The 22,887-nt window shown below is 43.0% G+C and overlaps 3 protein-coding genes across 9 annotated transcripts in view; 1 reads left to right on the forward strand and 2 right to left on the reverse strand.

The window, feature by feature from the left end:
• LOC139922295 (uncharacterized) overlaps positions 1–22,887 on the forward strand; it is a 114,157-nt gene that overhangs the window by 33,194 nt on the left and 58,076 nt on the right. The gene's annotated exons all lie outside the window — the stretch shown is intronic.
• On the reverse strand, positions 489–11,452 carry LOC139922271 (uncharacterized). 7 transcript variants are annotated; one of them, XM_078287394.1, is made up of 4 exons: positions 11,280–11,452; positions 10,633–10,745; positions 4,722–7,213; positions 489–4,433 (listed from the first exon to the last, which is right to left on the reverse strand). In XM_078287394.1, the coding sequence occupies exons 3-4, from the start codon at positions 6,997–6,999 to the stop codon at positions 2,017–2,019; spliced, it is 4,695 nt and encodes a 1,564-aa protein (XP_078143520.1). In that variant the 5' UTR covers positions 7,000–7,213; positions 10,633–10,745; positions 11,280–11,452; the 3' UTR covers positions 489–2,016. The 7 variants fall into 7 exon arrangements, with proteins under 7 accessions (XP_078143520.1, XP_078143518.1, XP_078143517.1 ...); XM_078287392.1 differs by having other exon boundaries at positions 10,618–10,745; positions 11,130–11,452; XM_078287391.1 differs by having other exon boundaries at positions 11,126–11,452.
• On the reverse strand, positions 17,733–21,851 carry shisa7a (shisa family member 7a). The gene is made up of 6 exons (XM_071912754.2): positions 21,094–21,851; positions 19,932–20,086; positions 19,472–19,537; positions 19,002–19,187; positions 18,340–18,772; positions 17,733–18,231 (listed from the first exon to the last, which is right to left on the reverse strand). Exons 1-6 carry the CDS (start codon positions 21,849–21,851, stop codon positions 17,733–17,735), a joined length of 2,097 nt encoding a protein of 698 aa, XP_071768855.1.

Consider the following 22,887-nt stretch of genomic DNA (forward strand, 5'->3'; position numbering starts at 1 on the left):
TATTATAGAAGTAAGCATCAGAGAGAGAGTGAACGCAAATCTGTGTCTGGACATCAGGAAGGCAGGACAAGCAACTCAAATTATCACACATTTTTCCCAAGCTATGTCCAGTTACATTTCCGTTAAGTGTGGCTCAATTTAACTTGTTATAATAATTGTTGTTCAAGCAATTTGTTTACTTTGTCTTTTTGGTGGCATTCATCTTCTAGTAAACAATGTGCATACACAAACAGCACACACACACACACATGCACACTTCACACATAGAGAGACAACAGTCTGCCCCTTGAGTCCAAACCCTATCAGTGTAAAATCCATGTGACTGCCACACTCAACCACACAAGGGCAAGAGTACAGCATAAATGAGTTGCTTACTGCCATCTTGTGGAAATGGAATAGAGTGAGAGGTTTTACACAGCCATTTATTTCCTGTATGGTGATCATATACTGTAAAATTGTAATGATTGAAAACAACTCATTGACCTGGAGTAATCTTCCCAATAACATGGGTAGGCCTGTACTTGAATAAAATTTATTGGTATATCCACTACATCCCGAAATCCATTTAATCCACAGAGTGATATGAACTTCACAAAGGACATAAAGCTAAATATAATTGTGAAACTTCAATACTGACTTTGGTAACAGTTACAACTTACTTATATTCAATAACTAGCAGTTTGTATCATCTTCTGGATACTGCAGTTCATAACTGAATGAAAAATGAAAGGAAAACAAATGATAACACTTATGGTTTATTCAATGCCGAAATATAATCAACTACTGACTTCTCAGTAAATAAAGTGATAGAAATCTACTTAGAACTATCATTTTCTTTTTTCTTTAGAAGAAAAAAACAAGGCTTGACAGGGGTATGAACATTTCTTAAGTGAATAAAGTGACAGAATGTACTTAAAACTTATTTTTTCTTTAGAAGAAAAAAACAAGGCTTGACAGGGTAAGAACATGATTGCAACTCAGCAAAAAGAGTAAAAGGTAGAAGGGATTAAGTATAAGATTGGCATGTAGACTGATTGGGTTACACACATAAATACATGGAATAATACATTTGCTTCTATGATGATAGGTCCTTGTCATTAACGCACTGTGAAGTAGAAATAATCACTGCTAAAAAGAGCATACAAATAACATGAGATAAACACGTGTTACAGTCCACTTGTTTAACCTGTATTCAATCTCTTGGTATAAAAGCTATGAATAATATCTCAAATAAATGAAGTAAAGTGAACATGATAAGCAAGGCTTTTTGTAAGTTTCTTCATTTTGGCAGGAGAGGGATCCTTGTACAGCTTATTACTAGCAATGTTGTCTTTTTTCTATATGTGATCAAATCACTAGGGAATATTGAGCAACTTTCAAATCAAGTTTACACTAAAAACCTTTGGGGATATACTGAATAAACCATCACATACTGTAGGAGTGAATTCACAACCTCAGCAAAAAACTGACCAGAGAACAAACATGCACTGACAAACTATCAACAAATGTCTTTGTCCCCATGTCCCTACTCCTAATAAATGCACTTTACATTTTTAAAAAATCCTCAGAGAGCCTCTAAGTGAACAACAACAAGACAAAGTACACAGCAGAGACGTTTATCATACAGCAAGAGGTGTAGCAGGGATGCTAGTGAGGATATGGGGAAGAGAGATACATTAGCAGGTCATGTCACCTAAACTTGTCTAGTAACTGCACAGTGTCAGCCAAGCATAGTGTCAATGCACTTAAGGGGTTAATGATCCTATGGAAACAGTCACATCTTTGAAACATCTTCCAATACAATTTGGAAGAATTTCAGGTGATATTTTATAGGATGCTCTACAGTAGTTGTTAACACACTCATTCTAATAGTCAGCAGAGTAGATGTCAACACAGACACCAGGCAAATGCTCTCAAAGGCATCAAATGCCTTTTTTAAGTCCCTTTTCAACTCATCTTCCCATTTTAGAACTAAAATATTCCTTTTGTATGCCACTCTTTCAGATACCAGGATGTTCAGTATCTGAATGCTCCCTGTAGGGACGACATCTCCCCCTGACCCTCTCGGTTGTTTCTCTCTCCTGGCCTCTTTGAGAGCTTCAGGCTAGTAGCTCCTCGCTGCAGTCCTTTGGCCCTGCGACGGCAGGACACCTTGTGCCTGTGGAGGAGTGTAGCATTCCAGAAGCGAGCAGAGCAGCGTCGGCAGGAAAAAGACCCTCTGGCTCGATGGGAGGCCCGATGGATGAAGGCCGCCAAAAGCCTGTGAGACTGCTTCCCACATACACTGCACCTTAGTCGCTCCTGGGTGGTCATGACTCTTTGCGGGTGTTTAACTGCCATGTGGACTAGCAGCCCCGCTTGACGGGGAAACACTGAATTGGGGCATATAGGACAGCCAAAACGTTTCACAGGGACTTTGAGTGACGACAGGATCTGCATCTTCATTCCACCAGTGTTGACGAGCTTATACCCACCCCCTCCTGGTTCCCCCCCTCGCCTAATCTTCAAGAGAAGAGAGCCTTGTTTCTTCTTCTTCAACTGCCTTCTTATTAAAGAACCTATCTTTCTCTTCCTTGTGCTTCCATCAAATCTGACTAAATCTGAGGGTTCCCATCTGTTCCCCCTGCGATCTCTCCTGTCGGACTTTTTTTTTTTTTTCTTGTGCCGCCTCATTTCATCAGGTGGTGACTGGATGCTCTGTTCACGATGTTGGTGGGACTGGATACTCAACAGATGATGATGGTGATGATGATGCGGGTGATGATGATGAAGATGATGATGTTCAGTGGAAGGCAGTTCCGTCAGGGGCTGGAACGGGGCTGTGGTATGAAGAGTATGACTACGGGATCCTGCTGGGTAAATATGCTCCCCTTTCACCCCTGCTGGGGAATGCTGGTGCTGGGGGGGCATGATTGTGGAGTTTGGGGGCAGAGGCTGTGAGTAAGGCGGGGCATTAGAGGCTGAGGATTGGGCTGCTGCAGCATCATAAAAAAGGGGAGAGTAACCAGCTGGTGGTTGTGGGGGAGGCTGTTGGTGACTATGAGTGACTACGCTATGACTCTGCCCTCCATGGCCTTCACTGGAAGGAGCCATCTGTAACAGGGCATTGGTGGCAGCCTCACTCTCTGATGTAGACTGGCCAACATCACCCCCACCTCTGTTGTCTCCTGACCCACTGCTACCCTCTTGTGGGTTAGACTGTTCAGTACGGGTCAGCCCGTGCTGTGATTGCCTATGTCGAGTGAGGCTATTGGAGTAAGCAAAGGCTTTCCCACATACGTCACAGCAGAAGAGCTTTTCACCCCCACCTTCATGAACCGTTTGGTGATGGGCGGTCAGATGGAAGTGATGGCGGAACGACTTCCAACATATAGCACAGGTGTAAAGTCGGGGCGGGGGCTGAGGCTGGGGCTGGGGCAGGGGCAGGGGCAGGGGCAGGGGCAGGGGCAGGGGCTGGGGCAGGGGCAGGGGCGGGGGTGGGGGCTGGGTGTTGGAGTCTTGAGGCTTGATGTCTTGAGGATATGAGTAGTAGGAGGTGGTGTTTGCTTGGTTCTGGCTCCTGTCTTGGGCCACGCTACATTGAGGGTTTGGGTTAAAGCTGTTAAGGTTCTCCACAGCTGGTGTTGTGGGTACTTCTTCCAGCTCTCCTTTCTGATGGAGTTTACTGTGCCTCCTGAGGCTCTGTGAGTAACCAAACTCTTTCCCACAGATGCTGCATTTGTAATTTTTTGCCCCAGAGTGGACTGTCTGATGTTTGCTGAGGTGGAAGGCCTCTCGGAAATATTTTCCACAAACAGGGCAGTGGTGAGGCTTTTCTCCAGTATGGATGCGGTCATGCCTACGTAGGGTCTCACGACGTGCAAATCCCTTGCCGCAGACACTGCAGAGATAAGGACGTGGGAGCCCACTGGGCCCAGGTCTAGGTGTGTATTGCCTGCGTTTGGGGGGCTGTCCACCAGCTGCTGCATCTTTCTTAGCTCTGGGTTTGCGGGGACGTTTTGGCTTGGCAGCAGTATTCTGTGGGTTACTGCTCATGACCTCCTGGTTCCCCCCACCTCTGAAATTCTTATCCATACCAGATGTTGATGAAGGTGACCCCAGAGGACCTAAACCGAGGCCCCCCAACAGGCCCCCTATGATATCGCCTCTATCATCTCCTCTGTTCCCACTGCTGCTAGCTGCTGTTATAGCAGAGATAGCATTATTGACAGAGCTAGTGACATCATCCTCCGAGTCATCCAGTAGCGAGGACAGGGGCAGGTGGGGCTGTTGCTGCTGATGGTGATGTTGGTTCTGGCTCTGTGGGTGAGGATGCAGTGTTGGGGCCAAAGGTGCCTTTCTCAGAGCTGGGCCCGCCATCCCACTTCCACAGGGGGAGGCACCAGAGTAGCATGGAGATGGATTGCCTTGAGAACGGTGATCGTCGTGGTAGCCTGTGTAACGATTCCGAGAGTAGTCAGTGGGGTATTTACCATCTGTTCTGTCCCTGTCATTAGAATTCCCTCCCCTTCCAGCCTGAAATAGACCATCACACCCTAAACCTGATTTTGGTTCTCCTTCCCCAACAATGATCACACCATCTTCCTCCTCAGTTTTCCCATAAATTACACCTCTATTGCTCTGATAAGTTCCCCCTCCACCATTACCTCCTCCACCCCCTCCACCCACTCTTTCCTCCCCATCAGTTCCCGTCTTGCTGCCCCGTTGTTTGGGTCCCCTACCTGGCTTGCCGCAGGTGCCTGAGGCAGCATGGTTGAGTAGAGAGGTGCTCTCACGGAAGGAACGACCACAGGCTGGACAACGGAATGGCTTTTCCTCATGAATCTTCTCATGGCGTGTCAATGACTCTCTACGATTGAAAGCCCGAGAGCAGGTGGAGCAGCCATATGGGCGGGCTGAAGAGTGTATTACACCATGTTGCAGAAGGTGCCCTTTTTTCTTAAAGCCTTTGCCACAATCAGAACAACTGAAGATTTTGTCTGGGCTAGGACAAGAATTGGATGGGGGCTGAGAAGTATCTTGGGTAGAGTGGGGAAGGCTTGGGTCAGGTTGTGTTTTAATGTGAATTGGGTTTGGGCCAGTTGTGGCAGTATTGCTAGTACCTGCTGCAGTTGGCTCATGCATGCGCAAATGCCTGCGAAGGCTTGACAGGTGAGTAAAGGTTTTGCCACACTCTCCACAGTTATAGATAGGGTCTGCATCAGGCTCTGTGGGGTTGGGCTGCATGGAGCTCTGGTTATCAGGTTTAGAAAGGTGAGAATCATTAGTAACCAGCACTGAGGCAGCAGTGGAAGAGGGAGCAGAGGAGGAAGAGGAAGAAACCACTGATGAGGATGAAGATGATGAGGCAAGGAGGGATGATGGGTCCCCTCCCATACTTGACATACCGACCCCACTCCCAATTAAAGCTGGGGGCTGACCGTGGCTAAGCCCTCCTCCACTACTAGTAGTATTGGGATTCCCACTGTGGCTGCTGTGGCCATGGCTACTGCTGCTATTACTACTGCTTTCAGATTTTCTCTGTGGCAAATAGCCGGCCATAGCTTTCTTCCTCCTACTGCTGCTACTGCTTCCACCTCCACTGCTTTCCCCTTTACCATCATCCTTTGACAAGGATAAATGAAGTGGCAAAGGGAGGGGCAAACCTGCTTCCTGTTGCATTAGAGAAGCTATTTGATTTGATGAGAGAACAGGGATGCCCTGGAAGTCAAAACCACCTAGGGATGAGGGCTGAGAGCCTGGGTGGAGCGGGTGATGAGGATGAGAATGAGAGTGAGGGTGAGACAGGGTGTGAGGTGGCAGCTGTTGCTGCTGTGGAGGCTGCTGTGGAGCCTGCTGTGGCTGGGGAGTGGAGTGGCCATGTGAGTGAGAAGAATGCAAAGCTGGAGGCGGAGCAAGGCTAGTACTAGACTCTGCACCTGTCTGACTTAAACCAATCCCCAAGTGGTTGTGGGTTCCCTGCTGAACCAGAAATTGCTCTAGGCTAGCATTGGCAGGCACCCCAGAGAGGAAATACTGATTAGCAGCTAACATGCAACTAAACTGTTGGTGAAGGCTCCGTGCATCAGATTGGGCCCCAACAAGCTGATGCCCCAGTGAGCTGACTGCACTGCTGCTAGAAGGGTTGTTGGAGGTGGCCACAGAGCTCGAAGGGGAAGGAGAAGAAGAGGAGGGGCCAGGTGATGCTTGAGGGACAGAAAGGCCAGGATGCAGGGGAGGAGGGGGTGGAGGTGCAGATGTTACTAATCCTCCTAATCCCCCAGCACTCCCACTACTGCTACTTCCCCCAGCAAAGTGCTCAAAGCGGCCTACGCCTGGGTGTAACTGCTCCTGTGCTAGTGCTGCCTCAGATGGGTGGAAGGAACGTAAGAACTGTGGATAGCCTGAAGAATGACTTGAGCTGCTGCTACTCATCTTGCTCGACTTTGAGCGGGAGCTCTGAGATGAGGAAGGCTGTTGTTGTAGAGGTGGGGGAGGAGGGGCACTCATCTTGGCAAAAATGGAGGCAGAATCAGAAAAGGCGTTACCTCTAGACCCCTGGAGGGCGCCCAAGCCGAGTCCAGACAGAAGAGCTCCAGAAGATTCAGCCTGTTGTTGCTGCTGCTGCTGCTGCTGGAGTTGATGCTGGTGAAGTTGCACTTGCTGTTGATGCTGTAGTTGTCGATCTAAACTAAGGCCTTTGAACGGGTGGGCCTGGTGCCCACTTAACATCTCTATAATGTCCAAATTGTATTTTCCAAACTGGAACATTTCCCACTCACTGGCACATGGGGGTGCAGGGGCCACACCTCCAGCGCCAGGAGCGGCAACGATGATCCCACCACTGCTGACAGTCGAGCTTCGCCCTAAGGGTGACGTTACACTACTGCTTCCTCTGGAACTGCTCGAATCTCGGCTTGAATCTAAATTCCTTCCAGTGGCACCGCTGCTACTCCCTCCTGATCGTGTACTTCGACTGCTGCTACTTCCTCCTGATCGTCCACTGCCTCCACTCTCCATCCAAAAGGAGAAGGGACAGATGGGGGACACGTTTATGGGTCTTTTTTGATTTCTAGATGGACTCCAACTTATTTCAAAATTGCACAGAATAGTTTTTATTTAGAAGCAGTTCAAATGACATCTCCTTGTTTCCTTTGACAGTTACTGTGTTGACATTGTTTTCCTTCATCTACGCAAGTTTCCTCATCCCTGTTCAGCCAAGAGGTTCCTACAACTGAAAAACACAAAATTCAGAAAAGAGAAAAATCATAGAAGGGAACTGGAGAGTAATTTTGAATAAAATGTTTGTATTTACTGTCCCTAGCCAATATTCCAATTCTAATTATTGATTTCAAAGAAATAGTGGTTCTGAACCTATTAGTAGGCGTTCCATCCATTAAGGTGATTTTTAATATTTATATGTAGAGCATTCACTTAAGTCTGTATCTGTCTATCTTGTAAGACCATAAGATATCTGAAAATTATTTTAACAATAACTGCACCAAAGATTCCCAACTTGAGGTATATGATGAGAGATAAGTAACTGTAATCATTCAAATGGCCTACATAAGGTGGTACGGTCATTTCAACTGATGCATCTCAACACTGTAATTACGAATCCAAGTACTTAAGCTGACCAGGGTGGAAAGTCGCACAATGAGATGCTGCTAATTTCAGCAGAATACTTTGACATTTTGTAAATTCAACATGTCAAGGTATCCCTTTAAGATTTTTGACATTTTCAGCCACCTCAGCAGGTTAAAAATCATTGTGTGGCGGTCAAGTTTCTAAATACATGTATTTCATATTTTATAATCGCTTACTCTGAGGTGGTTCTGTTGGGCTGTAGTATAACCAGACTCCTTTTGCTGTTAGCTTGGTTTATCATGCTCTCTATCATTCTAAGATTCACATTTCATATTTACCATTGCATTTAGCAAGTTATCTGGATGCTCACAGATGACCTCTGCCACAAAGCAAAAGGAGTTCATGGTGAAAGGAGGTAGAGGTTGATTATTCAACAGAGCTACTTTGGTGATAGTGATCTAATATATGTCAACATATTATCATATTATACACCAGGCTACCTATCCCCTTAACCCTTACATGCTCTAGCGGTGCCCTAACACCCCGGACACCGTATTTTGTCCTCTCAGTTGAGATGTATATGTACGTGTGGGGATCTCGGCCAGTATACATGTTTTTTTTTCCAGTATATAGGGCACAACAGACCCAAGCCACCATGGTATGCATGCATTTTATAAACGCACAAACCTATTATAATAAAGCATTTATTTGAAACTAAATACTGTACCTTGCCCTCTCAAGTCAAGTATGAAATTGTGCCCTAGTCACAAACGTTTCTATGTCATCATTCATTGGTTAAAGGATAATTCCAGTTATTTCCAACCAGGGCCTTATTTTCCTAGTTTTTGCCATCATGTTGATCGTTTTCGTCACTTACTGCGCTGCAGAGCTTTACATACCTCCAGTTCTCTTTCACACTTCTCTCCAACACACACCCAGAGGGCCAAAGCAATCTTCAACAGTTGAACCCAGAAAGCAATTAAAACACACACTTTCAAAACAATAACACTCACACTACCATTACATGTCTTTAAATAGCTGTGATTGAACAATTATCACAACATTTCAGTTATAATAGTCCATTTGATACTTTTTAGCGTTGCTCACACACTTCTTTGTTTTGCTGGCTGCTGGTCTTCTGTCGAATTAATATCATATCATTAGAACGGGACTTTGCTGCTTCAGCTTGAAAGCATTCACGTGTTTTACTTGTTGGAACGCCCACATTCAAAATCATTTGTATTTTTGTATTTAAAATCAACCATAAACAAACTACAGCAGATATTTCTTGCTGTTTGTTAGTACGGTTGATTGTATTAGTGTGAATAGAACTATAATTTCAATATAATAACTACAATTTCAAATAATTTAGATTTTTAATACCTTGGACTGCTGACATCGGTGGATTCCCTGCTATATTTAGTGCTGGTGTTGACTCACTTCCGCAATTCCTGATGCCAGGTGGGAGATATCGGAGCCCACAAAAAATTCTCATATACCCTACCTGTAATTACAACTAGGAGGTTGATGTGAACGTTTTTTCCCAGTCGGCAGTTCTTATTTGCTGAAAATCTGATGACAGGAACACAGCATCAGAGTACTTGAACGGTCTACTTGCCAATTAACTAGCCCACGCTAGTTAAAATAACATGTCTAATACCGCAATATATGCAACTTTCAGGCATCAGATAATTGGAAAATCAGATGTAGGCAGGTCCCATTGCAGTGTGGGTGCAATTGTGTTGAAAGGACGTGTTTCAATCACTTTTTCGCAATCGTCACAATGGCAAGAACTAGTAAAATAAGGCCCGGGTTGAGTATAACCAGAATTACCCTTTAATGCATAATGCAATCCACAAGTTCCCAAAGTATGAAAATCTAAATGGACATATCACTCAGTTTAAGATTTTACTCATGTTTTTCTTATGGCCTCATCAACTGTTGGCTAATCAGTGTTTGAGAATACGAACACTCTCCCAAAGTTAGAAACCTAAGAACTAAGTTTTTTATTGTCTTACTAAACCTGAGAACTATTATTAGTAGTATTTGAAAGGCATACCAATGCACACCTTATAGCTGCTACACTGACAATGAAAGGGAGACTGGTTTTATATCTGACAGTTTTGCATTCAGTTCTGATACATAATTTGAACACAATTGGGGCACTGTCAGTCACCTTATCCAGCTTTTCCATTTCTCTGTGGAACTGTTCACTGAGACCAGGCAAAAGTCTTTCATTTCTGGATATGTGAGACAGTAGTGCATGTTTACAGGTTAAAGTGTCCTTAAAAAAATGCTAATTATTTTAATTCAAATCCAACTGCTTGCTCTGTCACAATCTTCATTTAGGTCTTATCTGAGCACATATTCTAGCCCCCCAGGACACCATATTCACACCCACAACATAGGCTATTTGTTCAGTTGTCCAACTAGACCATTACTGTTTGTTTATTCCCGGTTGTTCCCAAAGGTGCATAATATTTCCAGTACACTAAATAACTGTCAGTGCCTCAATCTAATGTAACAACCAATAATAAAGTGATTTCTTTAATTAAGGTAGTCTAAATGCATGTATGTTTTGATGCAAGTTTTCAATGGAATAGGTCTGTCAATAGTGTGTACTCAACAGGGTAGGCATAATGAAAATTATGATGAGATGGGGGCTATTTCAGATTATCAATTGCTGTGTAGGACCTTAACACACATCAAGATGATAACTAACTATTGTCGCTGGCTCCAACCCTCACCACCAGTATGACAAATTAGTTAAATAGCAAAATATAGTTCCCTTCACCAACAGGCCAAGCAGGGATAATCATCATTATTTGAGCAGGGTGGATTCATTCCATATTTAGTCATTATAGTTGATGTATTTTTACAATTTTCGTAACTATTCAAAAACACTTTGACAATTCTTAATCAGTAGCCTACATTGGCAAATTGTTGCTGGCAAATTGTTATTTAAATTTAAATTTCCCATTATTCTACAAAAGAGGTGAAAGTGATTTGGCTTCAGTCCTAGTCACCAACTTAGCATCTCATTTTGCTCACCTCTTATATTCTTACCGTTTCCCTTAATCGGAGAAATGGACCTATAAGGGAGTGAGCTCCCCCGGCAGATGAGGGAGATAATTTATCGCATATTTGATTGCCTCTCATTTTAATGTAAATTAGCGATCCTGTGAAGAAGGACAGAAATTCTGAATCAACATCAGTATCACACTCGCTGCACAATGTAAACATTATCAGAACAGCCACAAGCAATAACGCATGCACTTGCGGTGGCACACTGTAATAGTATTGGCTAACGTTTGCAAAAAAAAAAAAAAAACATAGGACGCGCTTGCATGCAAAACTTCACGGTTCTCCTTAGTGTCTTATTTTGTACTGGCTCAGCGTGTTTGGCTATTTGATGCCACACGTAATCTAGAAAACCACATAACCAGTACGGCTAACGTTAGCTAACATTCACAACCAGAATATCAAATGCATGCCGACTAACGTTATGTTGCTAACGCTATATATACATCTGCGTAACGTATATTGGGCAAATGTTTACCTACGCATCCAGTTGCAGAGCACAGGCAGATGGATGAGGCCTGTCACGCCTTCTAACCATCTAGCTAGCTACCATCCGCTTCCATTTCTGCGTGCTGTTTTCCACTCGTTAGCCAGAGCCATTTTCACTGATGCTGAGCTAGGTGAACGCTTACACGGTTCTCCCTCGAAATCAACACCAACGGCTGCCGTAAACGCCTCCTCGCCATTTGATAACAGCAGCCCGCATCAGCAGTGAACAGTTAGTAAAGATTTTGTCGACCGAAATATATTTGGATGGTCCGTGAAAATATTTTTGGGTAAAAGTGAGTGACGTGTGCTCACTTAACATTGGTCCTTTCCGGCCCTTGTTATATTTCCGGGTAGCACCAGCGGAGCTCGCGGACGGCTGTCTTAGCTCACAAGTCTGAACGGTTTACACATTTTACTGGAACCGAGATGTTCTTCCAAAAATGTTGCACATCTGGATAATATGTGCTTATTCGAGTGCCAGTCCGATGTGTCCCACGGTGTTAAAATGTATCCATATTCGATGGGAGGTTCAAAACATTTCACCGGGCTGCATAATGGCTGCTGTTTAGCCTATAGGCCTACTGTAACGTTACCTAACTATTATAAACATTGTGGCTGCATTGTTTCAGTGACCCGTCTTATCAGTCGCACATAAAACTGCCGGTTTGTTGTCACGAACAGACAAAACACTTTTCATTCTGAAATGTAATTTTCTTACAAGCAGGCATACTCGACTATTTTGAAATGTCCACTACCCATGAAATAGGATTTACATAGGTCTATATGGAGCATCAGTATAAACCCACACATTATAGAGAGATGCAGGCTGGTGGGGGACTTGGACTCTAGGAAGTCTCATGGGCAGGACCCAAAGTAATAATGTTATCCAAAACCAGACAATGAATAGATGTACAAAATGTATAGGTTTATTTGTAAATACATATAACATTAATATGAATAAATACTACTATCAAAGTGAATATTAATCAAACTTACTATTTAAATAATATAGAAACAAGCCATATAAATGTCGTGTCATTCATGCTAGAAAGGACAAGTCTTCTCCTTCTCTTCCCAGTCTCTCCTGTCCTGTACCTGCCCAGCATGATAACCATGCAACAGTTTTGAGCCAGTTCAAAAGTGATCATCTCCCTGAGCTTCAAGGCCCCAAGTCAACTAATACCATTATCGAATCAATATATGATGATTAGTATAAATCCAAGAAATGTGCCTGTGATGTTCATGGAGTCCAGGGGAGGCTGTTCCTAAATCCATCCAGGATGAAGAGGAAAGGTGACCGGGCCTTTGCTGGGATGTCCTGTCCCAGAGGTTAGGCAGCAGCTGCAGCTAAATCAGTGTTGGCCCCTAAATCACTTCTCAAGAGCCATTTGTACAGAAAGGCCTTTTCATAATTTTACTTACACATTTTATACTGACTTTAATTATCTTTTTTATTGTCACTATTATTAAGATGTTATTTTATTTTTACTTTCCCTCACTACTGTATTTGTTTTTGTTCCTTTCGCTGCCTGTACACTTTGTAACATCTGTTTTGAAAAATGCTATATAAATAAAGTTTATTATTATCATTAGGACTATTATGTAAAAATAAATTGTGTTCTTGCAAAATTGTGTGAGAAAATAAGCCAGTAACTCAACGTCAGGCTAAATTTCATCATCACATATCATCACTTACTCTTATTTGGTTCAATCATTTTGATCAAAATTGAGCGATATGAATAGTTTCATCTCCACACCACTCCGATTTTTAAGGTTGCTAATCATGCCTCTGTTACAATGCTAATCATGTCGACCAGGCATGCAGGGTCCGGGACCATCAAAGGCCTCAAAAGCCCCAGATTCACATGGAGATACATTTGTCCTTTCATACAAATTTGCTTGTTGTAGGCTACAATGAGCAGTTGTTAGTATCATTTACATGGGTCAGCACTTTACTGGGCAGATGTACAATCCACAATTGAATGTTAATCTGACAGTGTAGATCACAGGTAATCCAGGCACGATGCTAGTTGACAATACATTAGGACTAAATGCCGTCTGGCTCTGGCAGTGCCACTACGGACAAACCCCTACTGAACTGCGTTTGCTTTATTTTCTAGAGTAGTCCTATGCTATAGCTTAGATACACAATACACTGTCGACTTTACATATCAGCCCCCTGTAGGTTAAATTACATGACATTGTGCTTCTCATCTGCTGCAGAATCTGTCCTGCAGGCCTGAGAGGTCACCGCCCCTCCTGGTGGCGAGAGGTGCAAATTACAATAATTGGATGCATCAAAGGGCGCCAGTACTTAAACCAAATGTAATCGCTATTTTGCGCCATTTGTGTACATCCAATAACATTGATGGTGGTATATCGGTACAACGGCAGTCTTCTCCTCGATCATGAAAGCCTTCTTACGCCTCAGTGCTATAAATGCGGTCACAGCAGCTTTTGAAAATGAGCTCCATACCCCCTGACCTGTAGGAAAGACATGGGAGAAGAAAACCAGATGGTTCCACCCTAGGTATAATATAGGCTAACCATGTAGGCTACTCAGATGTTTTGGAGCAGTGAATTATATGAAGACAATTTTAATTTTTCAGTTATTCACTCCCATTGGAATTACAGTCTTCTAATGTGTCTTATACAACAGTTTACAGCGGAAAGATGTGGGATTTTATCATAGACCCACCTGTTTGTTCACTAGCCTACAGAAAGCTAAAAGGCATTATGTTAACACACAGCTGTTTCCTTTTGCTAGAACCTTTACAACAGACTCAGTTGTTTCATGATTATTTTTTACAATCTCCCATTTAGTGGAGTGTCTTAACGCATATAGTCCGATACACACAATGTTAACACTGTTGAGAGGCCAATCCTATAAAGTGCACTTTGCATTTTACAATCGGATTTTGTTTGCCTCCTTAAAAGAAGACGCTGTGAAATGTCTAAACGGTAAAACAGATCTATTGGTCAAGGAATTATTTTAAAATCTTGCATAATGGACGGGAATGTGTTTGTCCATACAATGAATTGCAGAGAAAACAGTGTCTTTGGTTTGAAATAGCTTACCAGTATAAATGGTGTATGTGCTGCTAAGGTCGGGGATGATCCAACCATCCATGTGTCTTTATTGCTGGTAGCCTATCAATTAGATTTTTTTAAGAAGTAGATATGATAACAACAATTAAGGTAAAAGATCCTTCACGAACATTGATGTGATGTGAGCAACTCAGACTGAATGAATGACAGTAAAACATTTTTTTCCACCAACTTTATTATACAAATTCTTTGTAAGTCACTGTTGTATCCAAGGGGATCAATGCATTGAACAATAACAAAAGGGTTACTTTGAAATTTATAGGCATGAAAATAAATTGGTGAATTTCATTACTGGACACAGTCCCTATTCATACAATTTACCGTCAATAATGTATTACATTTCAGCTGACCGTTAGCCATCCTCATTCTAAATGAATTCATAATGGTAATGAAAAAACACACACCATATTCATTCATTTCTCTATGAAAATTTGCCTTTTAACTTACTTGCCTGTGTTTTAGTTGTCAATCCTGAAAAAGAAATATCCCTGTTGCCATGTAGGCTGTGACAATAGAAAGACGACAAAATGTTATGAGTTTGGCACTGTACAATTCATTAACTACTAACACATAATTTGTTGAATCCTCAAATTAATGTCGAAGAGATCACTCGTTAAAATATTCTGATTGTACTAGCTATACAAAATACAATACTTGCACAAATTAGATTAACCATTTATAAAATTGTGGTAATGAGTTTTAATGGATATGGCTTGTGAGATATTACAGACTTTGCTACAGACCTTTTGTGGCTTTATTAAAAAATCTAATACTACTGTATGTCATCTGTCCTATTTCCCTGAAAAAGACACTGCACTCAGAACATTCAGGTTTCCATTAAACCTCCATTTTTCCAACCTGTGTTATAAACATTCATCCAAACACACATACATTATGGCATCATGGGTTTAGTGTGTACCACCCATATGTTATTGGGTCAGGCTGCAATAGCAGAGACAGTGTCTCTATCTGGTGGCATTAATAACATGTGGCCCGTCCCAAACACCTCTATCCCTCACTGGCTCTTTTTAAGACCTTATCTACACTCATACATTTAGAAGGCTGCAGATTTTTTCACTAGATGTTTTTGTACCAGAGTGGAAACCTAAGCAATCACTTAAGATCAAAAAGTCATAAGGCCTATGTCTAGGCACTATACATACAGCTGGAGATTGGCCATTGGCATCAATGACCTTAAATCCAGGCATATTGTCAATGCCTCTCAATGAAATGGAGCTGGCATGCATCAAGATTTGGAATGTTTTTAAAAACTTGGATTTATGACCAGATGTAACAAAAACCAACTAGTCATGAGAATGCTAGTTATCTAAAAACAATAAACACTTAAATCCCACCAAGTAAAAGAACATCACATCATAAGATAATTGTTAATAATAACAATAACAGTTATAATAATTATTAATAATAACACTCCATCATATTCATAACAACTACATTTAGCACTGTGTATAGGAAGATTGTCCAAATGAAATCAGTATTTCTGTTTATCAGCATTTCATCTCCATATCCTCTCAGTTGACTGAACAAAAACCAAGCGGTAACAAAGTCTTCTTTCTTTTATCTGCGCAATTATCTCTGATTTCTCTTCTTAGTTATTACAAAAAAAAATCCTCTCTCAATACCATACCTTTCATTGATCAGTCACACTTCCAGCCTTGCTTTTACAGAATGTAAACCTTAAGGATATGATACAAAGTATGTTTGTATCTGGTGCAAATATCAGGGGATAGATTTGTGCAAAGTTTTGTCTCTGTGTTTCTCTTTGAACTGTGCTTAAACTGCTCTTGTTTTTTGTACACATTAATACTTAATACATCATGACAATATCAACACAAAATCAAGAGAAAGAGATATCATTTTATATGGACCACAGATATCACATACTATATAGGATAGGATAGCCCTTAGTATTGATAAGCGTTGTTATTGATGAAGATTTTTTTTTTTTTACTTATAATGGCTGAAGTGCGTTATGATACAGCAAGGTCTTCATTTGAGGATGGAAAGGGCATCCCAACCATCCGAGTCTCTTATGGCGTCGGAGCCGTCCTGCAGAAGGCCTCTTGTTGCCCTCTCTCCTGACTCACAAGCTTTGGCTTGCTCTGAAGCCAATCCTTTGACTGTACAAAATATCATTGACTTGTGTAATTTGTCACCTGGTGAGAATAATAAAATGGTGATTGTCAGACCAGCTTCCTCTGTGGTATTTACTTTGTATCTCCATAAATGGCTTTGAAGGACAGTTGTGTAAGTGCAACCTCTGCGTCATGGTCTATTCATTTGTGCTCTAGAGAAAACCTATGCTCTTCGTACACAACCTACATAAAAGCAAGTTGCCTTTTTATTGGTAAACTGAACAGAGATGTCCGCTCTGTATCATCTCTTGACTAACGTATATGATCTACGTCAAGATTTTTTTAAATAAAATGACTGATGGCTCTATATCATTTGGTTATCCCATTATTTTTTACAATACTGTCCTGATCTATAGAATGGGAACATTAGTAAACAATTGCCTGTAGCATAATCTAATATCAGTTTACACTCTTTAAATGTAACAGTGATCAGTGTGTGGAGGTTACGTCCTCTGGGGATATAATCTAAGGTCACATGGAAAGCTAGGCAACCCAGGCAGCTGATTGGTTATGTGGGTTCCTTGACAGTTTAATCGGGCGCTGAATCCTGCCAATAGTGTCAGGCTGCTGTGTCCCAGTCGCTGGAGTGCGAGCTCCAAACAGCCCCCACCTCATCCGCTCATTTACATAGGAAGCAACAAAAATCAGTTCTGTCTCCCTGCGTCAGGATGAGGTTGGTTCAGTAAATAGCGAGAGAGTCAAATCTCTAAAATCCCTCACCAGGCACAGTTCACTTAGACTCATCTGGTCCACTGGGCTGTTTTCCCAAGGGACTCAGTTTTGTAAATCATTGTTGGCAAGGGTTGAGCAACACGGCAGTCCAGCAGGTAACTGGCTCAATTCTCTATTAAATTCTTGATTAAATATTCCACAAGTATCTCCTCTTCATTGATCTCTTCCACTCCTCTTTTTTGATATCATCTGGTTCCCTATCTAATATGGCTCCTGAGTTCTTTTTTAAAGACATATAAAAACAAAGTTATGAACGACACTTCCGTTGGTCTTGTCTCACCCTTCTAGTCTTTCTACTAGTAATGGCACCAATGTATATGGCAATATGGCAAATTCTGTTACGAAATATGGCTGATGTAGGCAATCACATACTTAGAATACCCCACCTTGATCTATAACTTTATAAATAATCATATTTAAGCTATCTAATTACTAGTGAACACTAATTTGAATAGCCTAAACACTTTATACTTTAATTATACTTAATACTTTTATTCTATTTTTATTTCTTACAGTTTTTATATCTAATAGTTAAATGCAGAAGGGTGATCTATTCCCAAACCTTTGATGAGGGGCAAATTCTACATTAGGCACAGCTCCTCACACCGTCACCTCATTTTTACTGCCTGTCCTGATCCCCTGGCTGCCTCCTCCGCTTCCCCCCGCCCCCCCACCGCCTCCTCCCGGTATAAAATGTAGCTGCTCAATGGTGTTCTGCCTTTTCGCAGCAAACGCCATCCTCCTCGCGCTGTGGCCCCCTAGTGTTCCTGTTCCCATAACTACCCCCGCGCCGGGCATCTCGCCCGCCCAGCCCATGCCCCCACTCATGTGCCCCGTCATGGCCGTGTTCCTCTCCTGCTCCCTTCCAGACGTGGGGTGAGAGTTCATCTTGATCATGTGGTGCCGGTCGAGGGAAGGCGTGGCACAGACGTTCTGCTGGGACTGGGCCTTTTGCTGCGGGGTGAGGCGAGGCAGCGTGGGCACCATCCCTCCTGGGTGGGCGTACGGATCTACAACCCCCATCCCCCCAACTCCCATCCTCTCCTCCAAGTGGTCTGGGGACATGAGCAGCCGTTCCTGTCTCTCCTGCCTGTCCTGCCTATCCTGCCTATCCTGCCTGTCCTGCCTGTCCTGCCTATCCTGCCTATCCTGCCTGTCCTGCCTGTCCTGCCTGTCCTGCCTGTCCTGCCTATCCTGCCTATCCTGCCTATCCTGGGGTTTGCGGGTGAGGGTCTGCGTGTTGGAGTTCTTATTGGAAGCCGCCATGGCTTTGTAGTACTGATGCTGCTGGTTCTTGGAGAGCCGGGACAGGGTTCCTGTGTTCCCGGGGACGTCGCCCATGTTGAGCAGCTGGTCTTGGGACTTAACTTTCCTCGGTGGCTTGGAGAGAGTGTCATAGTTGGGGTTGTACTGGGGCTCCGGGGGGTCCAGAGGGTAAGGGTTGGGGGTGGGTGACGTAGGCATGCCAGCAGGCGGGATCCAGGGACGCATTGCGTGCCTGGGAAGCGTTCCTCTCCCGCTGAGGGTGTAGTCTCCACCCCAGTGGAGGTGGTGCTGGGAGGACTGGAGCGCTGGCTGGGCTGTGTGAGGCCGGCGCTTTGTGGTGCAGTAACCAGACGAGTACTCATCTAGACCTTTCTCTGGAAGTCAAGCACAATTTCTCTGAATTGTTTATCATAGCAGTAAATACCATAAGTACATACTGACACATACATTTTATGCCATAGTGTCTGAAGTGTCGCCATGTTTTAGCTCAGTACTCATGAAACAGCAGCACAAACTGCACTGTAAGGGCAGGGAGGGAGGGAGGACAAAGACAGATTTGTATATTCCTCATTTCTTCCCCATTTCTCAAATGAAGGTACATACCCAGGCGTTTGAGGGAGGAGTATCTGTTGAGCTCGGGCTTGGTGGCGCTCTCATAGGAGGGAGGCAGCTGAGCCAAGTTGTGGAGGGAATGGTGGAAGGCAGGCTGGGATTTGGTGTTGTTGTGTTTGCTGGAGAGAAGGGTGCCTCCAGCTGCCAGCTGAGCGTTGTTCATTCGAGGGGTGCGTTCTGCAGAGACCAGAGGGAGAGGAAGGCTACGTATTAAATGAGATTTCCTCCTCTGGGTATAGTGCACTGTAGCAGTGTTCAAATCTGCTAACATTCACTGGAACAGAGAGATTTTAACTTGCTTCCAACCCTAACATAGGCAACAAATGCAATGATAATCATAATTATTGTTGAGATGAATACGTCTACTTTTGTGCTTGAAACGAAACTGAATGAAGTAAATTAAGCATAGTGGTGATTACATGTAATTTACATAAGAGCATAGCTTTCACCAGCTGCCTTACCGATAGTTGCAGTGTGTTTGGGGCTGGAGCTTGATGAGTGGATGAAATTGTGTTGCAAATTGCCCACTGTAAGTCAAACAACATAAGGTAATCAGTTCACAAAATGGATGTCAGGCAGTTTCCAGTTTAATGGCATTTTAGCATACAAAGATCAAGCCACCTTTACCATTTTATCTATCTGCATCAATTCACCTTCACATGATCTTTCATCCATATTGAGACTCTCAACATCAGCATATAAGGCTGTATACTCTAATAGTGCTTATCTCCAGATTTCTATCCATTTAAAATGGATTACATTTTTCTTCCACGGCACCACTGAGGATTCTTGTTTTTCCTTAATGGCTCTCTTTCGAATGGAAAAACAGAACAACGCACACAGACACATACAGACATGACAACCACAATATATCACTGCATACAACAGCTTGTACATGTTGTACAAGCCTTAGGCCCTCACATCTGTTGTCCTTGCTGGGCAGGCCAGGGGCGTAGAGGTTTTTGGGAGGTCTCCCCAGCGTCCCCTGTCCGTCTCCCACAGCCAGAGCCACACTGTTGTTTCTCTCATCCTGCTGGACTGGGCTTGACTGGTGGCGCAACATGTCAACCAGGGCTCTGACATGACAAACACAAGCACAGAGAAAACACAGGATTAGACTTGTGCATTTTCAGAGTTCAATCTGAAGTGACAATAAACACTGCTAATGGCTAACCATCCTTACAGACAGGTAAGTTATGCTCACCTGTTATGCTTAGGAGCCTATGCTTTAGGGCTAGCGTTTGTATTATGTTAAGTTTTTTTTACACATTTGACAATATGAATGTTGTTTGCAATGTATCTTATTTTTGACATTGGATTAGTACATATTTGATGAGCAATGGTCTGTTTCAGTTATGATCCACTTATTACAATTATTGGCCACGAACCTTAGAATCAAAAGCAAAAGCAAACCCATGAACCATAGAAATGTTCAAATGCCATATCATTTCTAACATGGTCACCTGACTGTGATGTGAATGATGTAAGAACCATCCATATCATTCTCCTAAGCTTTTTGAAATATATGGGAATAGCACACTTCAGATGAGGAATGAGGTTTTGCAGACTTGCTCACAATTGCCGAATTGATGTGAATACAATCATTCATAAAGAATGGTGAACATGTGAGTCAATTAAAAAATCTAATAAACTGTTTTAGTTTTAATTTGTAGGGTTTTGCATTCTTTGAGGGGAGAATAGTTAGACCAACCAACTGTAAATATTGGTCCAACATCCTCCCGTAGTGTAGCCCAAGATGGAAAAATGCCCAACCTGTGCAAAATCAAACAGCATATCTGTATTGCCAAGAGTAGTGTGATATATTGGACCATATATGAATTGATAAGCCCATTGGAATCAAATCACCACAAATTCTGCAGCAGCCACTTGATGAAAATCAAATATGTTTTAGCTGATGACTAATAACATTATTTTGAGCCTAGAATGGTGAATCTGGGACATTTATTGAGACCTGAAAACCTAATTTTCTTACATTATTTCTGCATGACAGGAATTAATAGATAAATCAGTGAGAGGTGATGGAAAGAAACCGAAATAACTTATTGATTTCTCTGAGCCTCACCTGGGCATATTAAGATCTCTGTGGTTGGCCTCCTCCTGCACCTTGTTGAACGCCACCTTGATCCCCACAGCTACAGCCACCATGAACACAACTACACCACCAATGACAAAGCCTGTGTTGTGGCTCTGCTGCTTTAGGGGATCAAAGTCTGGGTCCGGTCCTAATTCCTCCGGTGTAACCATGTCAGGCGGCGGCGTCTTGGCCCAGTCTGGAGAATCGTAGTTTTTACAGAGGTCCTGCTCCAGCTGCCGGCTGCGCTCTGGACAGCAGAAACGGTAGTGGCAGGTCCCACAGCAATAGATGAAGGTGTCCTTGGAGCAGTTGAAGGCGCTGTCAAACTGTCCCATTACGTCGTAGTAACCCCGACATACATCCACATCCACCAGGCGCCGCGGAGGGGGCGCCACCTGGGCCGCACCCAAGGGAGGTGCAAGAGCATCTGCTGCAGTCACATTCTTAGGGAACATGACCTGGGCCAGGGGCTTAGGAGGAGTCTCCAGAACTCCATCTGTTTCTGGAAGTTTCTCAGCAGTTTTGGTCCTGCCCTGGAGAGCAGCCGGCCGCAGGTTGGCCTGGATAGCAAGGAGCAGGAGAGAGGGGCTGGGGGCGGTCTTAGGCTGGTCGGTGAACAGCCTCCCCAGGAGGTCTGAGTGCTGGGGAGGGGGGGAGGGAGAGGTCTCCACAACAGTGGTAAGCGGGGCAGTTAGGAGGGAGAGCAGGGAGACAGCGAGGACTCGGAGATTGGTGGTGGGCGTCATCTTTACATGACTAAGAGCTCTATTTTCTGTCGTTGAGTCAATGCAGTTACAATGCTGTATCCGCTTTTGCAGTTTAGCCCACTAAAATGGCATGTGAAATATTCAAGCAGCATGTACAACCTGTTTGATATTGATCATTTAAAAATAGCTTCATTCAATAATGTTGAGTGATGAATTTATAAGTCTAACTGAGTATTTATATAGTACATCAGTATAAGTGGTGAGGAATAATAAAAAAGAAAAGGACTAACTCCATCAAAATGAATTTGTAGGTGTCAATCATTGGTGATAATAGTGTTAAAATTGTTTTAATTTGCTGCTAGAAATGTGTAACGTCTTCATGTTTAGTCCTCCAAAAACACCTCTCAAATCTATAATGCTAAAATAGGTGCAGCTTTGTAAAAAGTACAAACTGCACATAAAGATCTTCATGCTTTTAGACCTTAATGTCTTGTTCTACATGTCTCATTGCATGTTGTGTTTTGCCTCTCCAGAATAAAGAAATATCTGCCGCAATCCTATACATTCCTGTGCTGCTTATGGCACTTGTAGAACAATAGTCTGTGGCCAGGTCTCTATCTGTCTTGTTTGTTCCTGGGCGACTATTTCATTCTGGCACATACATTCAGAGTTGGCACTTAATTAACCTGTAGGCAATTCTCTTCTGGAAAAATGTATGAAATCTAAAATTCTACCAATATGTTTTGTGCTTTTTGGCATTGTAAACAATCAAATGGCATTAATAGACTGCACCAGTGAGGGAAGTAAGGACTGGCTCTAAAGGTTGTCCTGTAAGTGGTGCCTAGTTTGTCTGGAGCAGGGTGTCATCTCCATGTTAAACTGATCTAGGCACTAATCACATCTATACATACACTATTTACTTTATCTAAATGTTTTATATGGTTTGATCTAATGTGCAGCGGTACTCGCCTGGCACGTACTGTTACTGTGATCGGGCTGAGGGTGATAATGAGGGAGCCCCAGATTAAGTGCTAGAAGACTGTAAAAACTGCAAATTAGGAGAAAGCATCAAACA

Source organism: Centroberyx gerrardi, chromosome 12, assembly GCF_048128805.1.
Source record: "Centroberyx gerrardi isolate f3 chromosome 12, fCenGer3.hap1.cur.20231027, whole genome shotgun sequence".
Lineage (NCBI taxonomy): Eukaryota > Metazoa > Chordata > Actinopteri > Beryciformes > Berycidae > Centroberyx > Centroberyx gerrardi.

Excerpts from the sequence above, each read along its gene's own strand:
- LOC139922271 (XM_078287395.1), bottom strand. The coding sequence starts at position 6,999 with ATGGAGAGTGGAGGCAGTGGACGATCAGGAGGAAGTAGCAGCAGTCGA. Across the intron at positions 4,434-4,721 it reads AGGCACCTGCGGCAAGCCAG|GCTACCACGACGATCACCGT; the intron begins GTAGGGGACCCA and ends ATCGTTACACAG.
- shisa7a (XM_071912754.2), bottom strand. The coding sequence starts at position 21,851 with ATGACGCCCACCACCAATCTCCGAGTCCTCGCTGTCTCCCTGCTCTCC. Across the intron at positions 20,087-21,093 it reads AGAGATCTTAATATGCCCAG|AGCCCTGGTTGACATGTTGC; the intron begins GTGAGGCTCAGA and ends TTGTCATGTCAG. Across the intron at positions 18,232-18,339 it reads ACCCGCAAACCCCAGGATAG|GCAGGACAGGCAGGAGAGAC; the intron begins GCAGGATAGGCA and ends TAGGCAGGATAG.